Source organism: Triticum urartu, chromosome 2, assembly GCF_003073215.2.
Source record: "Triticum urartu cultivar G1812 chromosome 2, Tu2.1, whole genome shotgun sequence".
NCBI lineage: Eukaryota > Viridiplantae > Streptophyta > Magnoliopsida > Poales > Poaceae > Triticum > Triticum urartu.
In genome coordinates, this window is record NC_053023.1 from 642293799 (window position 1) to 642304934 (window position 11136).

The 11136-nt window shown below is 50.2% G+C and overlaps 1 protein-coding gene across 1 annotated transcript; it reads right to left on the minus strand.

Annotated features, from left to right (window-relative positions):
- Window positions 1–3724: 3724 nt before the first annotated feature.
- On the minus strand, window positions 3725–6130 carry LOC125533848 (subtilisin-like protease). The gene has a single exon (XM_048697180.1). The coding sequence runs from the start codon at window positions 6128–6130 to the stop codon at window positions 3725–3727; it is 2406 nt and encodes an 801-aa protein (XP_048553137.1).
- Window positions 6131–11136: the final 5006 nt, after the last annotated feature.

Consider the following 11136-nt stretch of genomic DNA (forward strand, 5'->3'; position numbering starts at 1 on the left):
GTCCTCTAACGGCATCTTATATTACATGTTGCTTTGTAATGTGACTCAAGGACCAAACCTACTTGACTCTTGCTCCAGAAGATCTCTTCTTGGAAATTGATGTCAAAGGGGGAGAGAGCACATCAAAGCTTATCACATATGAGAGAATGCACTCCTTAAGCTTCTCCAGATGCTTTTACCCATAGAGGAGAGAAGTCACATGTCCTCAAGAGGGGAAAGACATGTTAGCATGTGTTAAGTTTGTTATGTTTGTTTTGCTCTGATTTTCTTTTCCCTATCTTCTCCCATTATCCAATATCATATTTAGGGGGAGAAAGACATCTAAAGGAAGGAAATCTTCGAATTCATTGCATATCTTTACTCTTTGGGGACATGTCTATATCAAATAGGGTACTGAGTACTCAGTCTCTACATGTCGTCCCAATCTTGGTACTCTTGTGGTTTCTTAAATTGCTTTGTCCAGTAGGTGTTCGTGTGTTATCTAACCTTGTTTACTCAGGTTCATCTCTTCCAAAGCTACCTCAAGACCACAAGGTAAGTATATGCATCACATCCATGTGCATGATGATTTTATTGCTACTGTACATATTGTTTGCAAGAAGAAATCATGAACATATGGAGGTACATTTCCTATAGCTACATCATTGGCTCTGATGCACATAGCCAAGATACATGTAACTCATTGCTTGCTCTATCATGGTCATGCATTCACATGCTCTTATATTCATATTCACATGATTGCATACATGTAGGGGGAGCATATGCACGTTACATGTCTTTCCAAAGCTTTACTTGTCATTCTTCACATCTTTATCTAAAGTTTTGATGTATGTTGTCATCAATTACCCAAAAGGGGGAGATTGAAAGCACAAGTGCTCCCTGGGTAATTTTGGTAATTAATGTCAACATATCTCTTGTTGGACCAATACTTTTATCTAGTATATTTCAAAGAGTTCAACAAAGGCATGGCATGGACAAGAGGATGTGGAACCCCTTCAAGATGCTAAGAACAAATGTTGGCAAAAGCTCAAGACTCTACATTTTCATTTTAGTGATCCAAGATCACATTGAGTCCATAGGAAAGCCAATACTATTAAAGGGGATGAGGTGTTGCTTAATGGATTGCTTGCTCAAAGTGCTTAGTGATATGATCAAAAGCCCTCAACCACTTTCTCATTTTCACATATGTCCCAAACCTAAAGTCAAACTCGGCCCCACTGATTTGATCTATCCGGCGCCACCGAGTTCACTTGACATAGCCACTACCAGAAACCGTAATCAGTTCGGTCTCACCGATAGGTAGGTCTCACCGAGATGGGCTTGCAAACTCTCTGTTGCCTGTTGCAATTATCTCGGTCTCATCAAGATATGCAATCGGTCCCACCGAGTTTGCTTGACCAACTCTCTGTTTTGCTTATTACCAAAATCGGTCTCACCGAGTTTGTGTAATCGGTCAAACCGAGTTGAGGTTTTACCCTAACCCTAGCACATCGGTCCCACCGAGTTGATCATATCGGTCCCACCGAAAACTCTAACATTCACATTTTGAACCATATCGGTCTGACCGAGTTTCTCGATTCGGTCCCATCGAGTTTGATGAATTGTGTGTAACGGCTAGATTTTGTGTGGAGGCTATATATACCCCTCCACCCATCCTCCATTCATGGAGAGAGCCATCAGAACATGCCTACACTTCCACTACTCATTTTCTGAGAGAGAACCACCTACTCATGTGTTGAGACCAAGACATTCCAATCCAACCACAAGAATCTTGATCTCTAGCCTTCTTCAAGTTGCTTTCCACTCAAATCATCTTTCCACCATATCCAAATCTGTGTGAGAGAGTTGAGTGTTGAGGAGACTATCATTTGAAGCACAAGAGCAAGGAGTTCATCATCAACATGCCATCTATTACCTTTTGGAGAGTGGTGTCTCCTAGATTGGTTAGGTGTCACTTGGGAGCCTCCGTCCAGATTGTGGACTTGAACCAAGGAGTTTGTAAGGCAAGGAGATCGCCTACTTCGTGAAGATCTACCCAAGTGAGGCAAATCCTTCCTGGGCGATGGCCATGGTGGGATAGACAAGATTGCTTCTTCGTGGACCCTTCGCGGGTCGAGCTCTCCGTGGACTCGCGCAACCGTTACCCTTCGTGGTTTGAAGTATCCATCAACATGGATGTACGATAGCACCACCTACCGGAACCACGCCAAAAATCTCCGTGTCTCCAATTGCGTTTGCACACTCCAATCCCATCCCTTACTTTCTTGCAAGCTGCATGCTTTATTTTCCGCTGCTCATATACTCTTGCCATGCTTGCTTGAAATGTATTGTGAATGTTTAAACTTGTGCTAAAACTCCACCTTAACTTGAAGAAATTAAAAACTGCTACTTTTCTTTGTTGAGGGTCTAATCACCCCCCTCTAGACACCTCTTCTCGATCCTTTCAACCGCGGGGGAACAGGGGCTTACCTTTTCAGGCCGGCCTCTCGATCGCACTAGTGGGAAGCCGGCCGCCCACTATACGTGTCCTATTAAAAGTGGAGGAACGAACAAATAAAAAGAGAAAAAATAGAAGTGAAAGAAAAAACATTGAAAAAATCACATGTTGTTGTCATGTGCGGTAATATTTACTTATATCTCATTTAGTAATAAGAGAAATCCTACCTTTCATCCGACAAATGAAGCCGCACGCATCGACCGCCTCCATGGCCATCCGATCTATTTTGATCAGACGACTCGCAGCCATCTCCAACCTTTGCAACTTGACCCATGTTGCAATGCAAGGAGCGCAACAAGGTGCTTGTTGCAAAGGTTGGTTGCCATGTCCATCACGCGCTAGCCTCATAGGCGATGGCTGGTCTTCGACCACTGCCAACAAGGCCCCGCCCACGTGCACCTCCTCTTCTCTTGTTCATCACCGTCGGAGTCGCCCTGCATTGCGCCACCATGGAGCTTCGCTGCGCGTGTCTCAACCTAACAACCGAGCCTGACTGAGCGCCTTTGCCTATAGGTCATCGTCATCGAGAGCCTTCATGTTGGAACTCTGCTGTCAAACTCTTCCTTGGTGACCAGGTCGATGGATCCGGTGAGATCCACCATGCTGACAAGGAGTGCCGCCAACCTCACCTCGTCCTCATGTGCACGTGAGTTCCTCCATTGCGGCGCGTCCAGATTGCAAACAAAGGACGTGTCGAAATTGCAACATGCCTCTTGTTGCAATGGGACGGGACACATGTGAGCGAAAGATGTTTTTTTGCAACAAGGGTTTTGTTACAGTTACAAACATGTGCCTTCTTGAAATTGGAACACGGCTCTTGTTGTAATGGGACAGGACATGCATGAGCCAAAGATATTTTTATGTTTTGCAACAAGGCTCTTTTTGCGCGAGTCGCATATACCTTTTTGCAACAAGGCTTTTGCTGTAGGATTTCTAAGAAAATCACGCTCGTGTTGAAGAGGAACCCAGTGTGTTTGCGCTATAGAAAATATAGGAACTCATGAGGCATACAATTTCTAAGAAACTAGACTTAACAGGAAATTTCTTTCTAATTGAGGGCAAAGTGATCCTTAAATACACCTCCTACCCAAATAAATACAATAGATCGCATGTCAATATAGAGGGGGACTGCAGCCACACATACATTTGCCCCTAAATGAAGAAAAACAGTTGTCGCGATCATCCACACCTGTATTTCAACACGAGCAAAGAAAACAAAACAATCTGTCACTCGAGCAAAGAACTAACATGAGCTGAAGGCCCCTCAGCTCCCGACGTGGCCTCCTCCTCCCCGTCGCCGGGCAATATGAGGATCGGGCTTCGCACGATGTGCTTGCTGGAGACCCACTTGAGCTGCCCTTCGACGGCGCCTTCCGGCACGGCCGCCGCCTTGACGGAGACCGTGTAGTTCAAGACCTCGTCCAGCTCCTTGAACTCCAGCTTCGTCGGCGTCACTTCCACCGTCACCGATTTCGGCACCTCAACCTCCATCTCGTACGTCGAGCTTGCCACACCGACGTTGGTCACCGCGCGGGTGGCGTTCACGGTGGTGTCTGCCTTGTCGATGATGATGGTGATCGACGGGTAGTTGAGGTCCTTCTCGCCGATCTTTGTTATCTTGGTGCAGTCCACCGCCGGCTCCGGGTGGATGATCGAGTTCACCTGCTGGTCCGTGTAGTTGAGCCCGCACAGGTAGGGGACGTAGTCCGACGCCGACAGGTTGTACACCAGCCCCGGGTCCATGGCTTTCTTCGGGTTCACGTGCCCGGCGCCCGTGGCAAAGTACGTCGCCTGCGTGCCGTCCACGTCGGCGAACGGTTTCTTCTTGTTATCGGTGGTTTCGGTGGTCGTCATCAGCGCCGACTTGATGGCGGCGGGCGACCACGTCGGGTGCGCGTTCTTCAGCAGCGCGGCGACCCCGGCGAGGTGCGGGCACGACATGGACGTGCCGGACTTGACGTCGAACTTGGGCATCTCTGCTTTGGGCGGCAACACCAAGTCCGCGATGCCGGGGACGCCCGCGAGTATGTTCACTCCCGGGCCGATGATGTCAGGCTTTAGAATCCCCCGGCTTTGCAGGTTCGGCCCCCGCGCCGAGAAGGGCGCCATCATCGGCGACCGCGGGGTGTCGAACGACGTTCCTTTCAAGATGAAGTTCGCCGTGGCTTCTTTCTCGGACTGCACGTAGGTCTTGAGCTTCTGCCCGACTTTGTAGGGCACTTGCACCGTCGGGACGACGTGGGGCCTCGGGATGATCACCGGGCCAAACACCTCAGGGGTGACGACGATCATGCCGAACCCTCCGGCCTTTTCGACCATTTTGGCCTTGGTGGTGCTAGGGGTGCCGCCAGTCTCGCAAATGACGATCTTCCCGGTGACGTTCTCCGCACTCAACACGGTGTCGCTGGTGCACTTACCGTCGCCCACGTCGCGCGCCAACGGCCGCAGCTCCTTCCCGTAGTCCTTGACTTCGCTGAGCGACTCGCCGTCAAGTTCATCTCCACTGCCAAGCTTCACGGTGGCCGCGAACCGCCTGTCGGTGGTGCTCGCCCCCACGGTGAGAAGCCAGGGTGCCCCGTTGGCGACGGTTGCCGGGTTCGGGCCGATGTTGCCAGCCGCCGTGCTGACGAACACGCCGTTGAGGGCAGCGGTGTATCCGCCGAGCGAGACGGGGTCCTCCGAGAAGTCAGTGTCCGGGTTCCCGCCAAGAGACATAGAGAGCACGTCGACGCCGTCCTCGATGGCATCGTCGACCGCCGCGAGTATGTCATCCCGGTCGCAGCCCTTCTGCTCGAAGCACACCTGGTAGAAGGCGATGTGCGCGCGGGGCGCCATGCCGACCGCCGTGCCCACCGCGAGGCCGGATATGTTGGCGTCGGGCACGAACGCGCCGGCGGCGGTGCTGGACGTGTGCGTCCCGTGCTGGCCCTCGTTGATCGGGAGCACCGGGTCGTCGACGCCCTTCCACTTCCACTTGGCCGACTCGAAGAAGGACCGCGCGCCGATGAGCTTGTTGTTGCACACGGTGTTGTTGAAGTCGCACCGGCCAGTCCACTTCTTGGGCGGCGGCTTCATCCCCTCGCCGTCGAACGACGGGTGGCCGGCGTAGATGCCGTCGTCGAGGACCCCGATGATGATGCCCTCGCCCATGTTGCTGGTGTTCCAGACGCCTTCCCCGGCGCGGTCCTCGCCCATGAGCCCCAGCATCTTGGGCGTGTGCGTGGTCATGAGGTGGTACGTCTTCTCAGGATAGGCCTTATAAAACCAGTCCTTCTTTTTCATTTCCTCCAGCTCCTCCACCGTGAGACGGGCGGAGAAACCATTGACGACGTTGCGGTAGGAGTATAGGAGCCGGGTGACGGAGGAGGGGTCATTCTCCATCGCCTCCTTGGCCATGTCGCACACCTCGGCCAGGAGCGACGCATGCCAGCTCGACGTGTTCTTGTACAGCTTCGTGTCGTACACGTACGGGCTGCGCACGATGATGAGGAAGTTCTTGTGCAGGCCGGTGTCATTGCCATGGGGGCCATGGCTCGCCGCCGGGGTCGCAGCTACGCACAGGAAGAGGAGGACGGAGGCGACGCGGAGGGCGAGACGCGGCGGCGAGCATCCTCCATGGATTCGATTGTCCATTTGGGTCTAAGGAGAATGATCAGAGGAGGGAGTTGCGCGAGGTAGCGTTACATATGGGGAGTTTGCTCTTGTGATCTCTAAAGATGGAACGTAGCCTTCTGTGGTCAGACGGCGAGATGGCTTAATAAAGATAGCAAAGGCATGCAATAATTGGGGAGGCTTTGCTCTGACCAGAAGTTCAATTAGACTCTGTGTTTTCATTTCAGGGCTTTTCTTGTAGAGGAAATGAAGGAGAGACTAGATGCCTTGAAATGAAGCTGAAAGTAGGCGACTACGAATTTCCCCCATGATTTTGCTAAATGCAGGTCAACTAGATTTTTTTCATGCGTTGATTACTCTGTTTTGATGTCCGTGCAAGACAGAGGAAATCAAAACTAGATCACATGTCTAGCACCATCGTCTTTCTTTTTCTGCCTGTAAAACAGAGAGCTTGATTCAGGTAAAAGCATTCTTTGAACAATCAGTCAAGAGGCCGGTCATTAAAAAGTTGGGAATTTCATCAAGATGGCCCCCGGTCACATTCAACGTATAAGCATGCACAAAGATGTGGTAAAAGGCTTGTTGACCTGTTTACATACTGAATGTCAAAAGGAGAGAAAACACTAGCAAGCTCTCCTATTTCTAACAGGATAGAAGTCACAATTGAACAAGAGGCAAGTGTTATAGTGTCTCCAACTCCGGGCAGTTCATCTCCATTATCACATGTGAGAATCATCGAAGTGTTGCGAAACGAACACCATCGCACAGTGAAAAGGTTTCAGGTATCAATGGGCCAGAAATATCCATGTACGGTTTACACCATGCACCAAGCATGGCCGAAGAAGAGCGTGCAACGCCTCCCGCACCACCCGACCATCAGCAAAGTTTAAGGAGCCGCCGGTGTTGATCTTGATAATGCCCGGATCAGGGGACGCCGGCTGAAGCCCAAGCCCGACAAGACAACAAGGGTCTTCCGAGCGCAAAGTCATTTTGCGCGGTTGCGCTATATGCCGGTTCATCCGAGAGCACTCATTTCTGCTGAGATTCGTGCAGGTGTATGGTCCATCTAGATGCATAGTGCTAGCATATTTTTTGTATCTTTTCTTTTAGTCAAAACGGTGTCAGTTTAATGGGCCCAAGGTACATTTTTTGTCAGAGAAGGTACGCATGCAACTCTCTCGTCTCTCTACCCACAGAACAAATCCATAGACTTTTTTCTCATCATATATAGTAAAATCAACAATATCTTTTAAACTAGGGAAAATTTCATTTATGCCCCTAACTGGAACTCACTACTCAAATTTGCCCCTAATTTCAATATGTGATCAAATTTGCCCATCTACCATTAGTTGCCCTTATAGCAATGCCCTTATGCGCTGTTATCGTCCGGTCAAACAACTTTGACCATCTTAAAAAAAATAGCAAACAAAATTAAAAAAATTCTAAAATTTTGAGGGATCAAAGATACTCAGGTGGGCAAGGTGCGTGCAAATTTTTGTGCTATTTAGACATATCAGGAGCTCGTGGCAAAGGAAAACAATAAATCTATACATCTTTAAATAGTAAATTAAAAAATAGCAAGAAAATTCAAGAACATATGAAATTTTTTGGAATCCAAGATGCTCGGGTGCGCAAGGTGTGTGCAAAATTTTGTTATCAAATGACTTGCAAGGAGCTCTAGCAAAAAAAGCAAAATAGTGTATTTTCAAAGTTTTTCTCCGAGACAAATTTTGTTTTTTTCTCCACGAGCTCCTACAATGTCCGAACACAACAAGATTTTGCACACACCTTGCGCACATGAGAATCTTGGAATCCCAAAATATTCATATTTTTTTAAATTTTCTTGCTATTTTTTTGAATTTACTGTTCACAGGCGCACATATTTATTGTGTTTCCTTTGCCACGAGCTCCTAGAATGCCCAAACAACATGAAAATTTGCACGCACCTTGCGAACATGAGTACCTTCAATCCCACAAAAAATCATTATTTATTTATTTTTTGGTATTTGTAAGGGTATATTTCTCCCTATGTGGTTTTGGTGATTGATGACAGTGCATTTGCGGACTAATCGTGTGCGTTGAGCATTTCAGATATCTCATGTCTAGGCACAAGACGATTCGGTGCCCCTCGGAACCTATCGAAGACAGCGGTTCTCTAAGTTTCTTTTCGGTGGATTTGAGTCGTAGGAAAGTTGTACTATTAGAAGGGGGTCCGCTTCGAAAAGGTTAAGGTGGAATCAACACGTACACATATGTTCCTTTGCACCACCTTTCCTTCGCTTCAATGGAGCACCATCCGTTTATTCTTGTCTCTGCAATATAAAGGGTGCCAAGTGCTATAGTCTTTGTGGCGTGCGGTAGAGCAGTAGTACCGCAGGGGTCCACGATAGTACCGCTCAGGCAAGCGGTAGTACCACACCAAGCGGTAGTACCGCTCCTCGCGAGCGGTAGTACCGCTGCCTCCAGCCCAGACACTGGCGCATGCGGAAGTAGGCGCGGACGTAATTTTTTACTTCCGCCCCCACGTGGTAGTACCGCTCCCTGTGAGCGGTAGTACCGTGTCGGACTTTCTCACAGTCCTAAACTCAGCGGAAGTAGTCACGGAAGTAATTTGTTAATTCTGTGCATCTTCCTGCGCTAGTAGAGCCCGGTAGTACCGTAGGGGCGCGCGGTAGTACCGCTCCGACGGTTCTATCGCCCCTTGCCTAGTGCAACAGGACCTCATCTGGCCTCTACTGCACGAGCGGTAGTACTGTCGTGGTTCTAAGTCTGACAGTAATGTAGGGGGGTAGGTATGGAGAGGCAAGATCTTAGCTATGGAGTAGTTGTAAGCACACGAGATTTACGAGTTCAGGCCCTTCTCGGAGGAAGTAATAGCCCTATGTCTCGGAGCCCGGAGGCGGTCGACTGGATTATGTGTGTATGAATTACAGGGGTGCGAACCCTTTACACTGAGGAGGGGGGTGGCTTATATAGAGTTCGTCGGACCCCTCCGGCCCTCGGTTATGCAGGGTTTCAAATACATTAAGGTCGGGCGTTACTGGTAACGCCCCTAATAAAGTGCTATGATGACCATAAAAGCTACTTAATGACCGACCGTTAGCGTGCGGAGTGACTTTAGGTCTCCTGGCCGTCGAGTGGTTGGATCTTGGTCGAGTGATTGCTTCTTGGTCGAGCGTCTTCGAGTCCGTCGAGTGGAACACCTCCAAGTCGATTGAAAGGTGATTTCTTCTAGAGATGTCCTTGGGTAGGGCAGTTAGGACATGTCCATGACCCTACCCTAGGTACATATCTTCATCATTAGCCCTCGAATGGATCGAGGTTTGAGTGGGAAAGGAATTGAGAACTTCTCTGACTCATTTTGCATGCCATGAGCATATCTTGTTTTGGATCAATGAACCTGAGTGATGACAGCAACTTCTTTTTCAGTCGCCTTGATCCATTCTTTGTTTTCTGTCGAGTGAGTTTCTTTACTTGAAAAGCTCCGAGTGACGGTGTGGAGGAGATCTTCCGTCTGACAAGTTGTTCTGCTGCCCGCAGATTTCGCGGGATTCGAATTTTGGGAAGCTCGCGGGACGGGGGAGGCCGCAGTAATCGGATGGGATAGGGCAGAGCCGCCTCGATCTCTCCGCCACCTTTTTCGCCACGTATCGCGCGCGCGATTGTTACGGGATTTGACAGGATCGTCCGGGCCTACCAGTCAGCCACTCGGAAGCGACCTCATATAAGGCGTCGGACCGGGGTTTCTTGAACAGTGCGTTCTCATTTTCTCTTCTCCTCTTCAGGCTTATTAGTCGCGCTCGCTCTCGCCCTAGCGCCGCCGCTCTGTACGCGTCTCGCCGGCAACGATGGGGAAGGAGAAGACGGCGGCTCTGGAGCGGGCGAAGAAGGCGACGGCAAAGGCGAAGGGGAAGGCGACTAGTCGGGGTGGATCTTCCTCACGGGCCGGCCTGCCGAAGGGCTGGATCCAGGGCGACTGGATCCGCTCGGCGATCCGCCAAGATGACCTTGACGACCTAGCCGACGGAGGACTGATCCCCCATGGATCGGTGCGGCTTCCAGGGAAGGAATCCGAGCCACAACCTCGGGAGGGTGAGCGCGTTCTCCTTGCCACCCACGTCGACCGTGGATTTTCCTTGCCTCATCACCCTTTCTTTCGGGGATTTCTGAATTTCTTTGGGGCACAACTCCACCACTTCACTCCCAACACAATCGTTTATCTCGCTGCTTTCGTGTCTTTGTGCGAGAATTTCTTGGGTTGTCGGCCTCATTGGGGTCTTTTCAAGCACATTTTCACCTGTCGTTCTCAGACGGTGAAAAAAGCCAATCCGAGTGACGAGAGAACACAAGTGATTCAGATGTGTGGGGGTCTTGGTGTTCAGATGAGAGGGAAAAGTTCCTTTCCGGCCATGATTCTTCCCGACTCGGTCCGCGGATGGCAGTCGACCTGGTTTTACTGCAAAGACCAACCGACGCCAGGGCAGTCGACTGGCCTCCCTCCTTTTACCATGGACCGAGTGAGGAAACCCTCCTCTTTGAAGGTGCTCCCAGAGGAGAAGGCGCAAGTTAGGGTGCTGGTCGAACGAGTGGTCCAGCTTATCCGTGACGGGGTCACTGGTATGGATCTCTTGGAGGTTTTCCTTCGGCGGCGCATCCAACCTCTTCAAGCTCGAGACCATCCGATGTGGATGTATTCGGGTCTTGACGACACCACTCGGATTCACCCGGAGGAGGTCGATGACGACACACTGGAGGGGTGGCTGTCAGGCATCACCGGAAACAAGGACAACCCCAGGGGAGCCAGGAGAGTTCCTCCATTCGACCAGTCCCACGAACCAGAAAAGGTCCGATTCTGAGCTTTTGATTATAATCTGAATTCACTCGCGCAGCTGTCTATACTGCGTCGACTGACTTTATTCTTCCTGCTTTCTTTCAGGCCCTTATCGAAATGTACTCGGTGCCCAACGGAGAGCAAGAGCAAGATCTGGAAGGAGAGGCGAGCGACGGCGATAGTGGCGAATGGCATT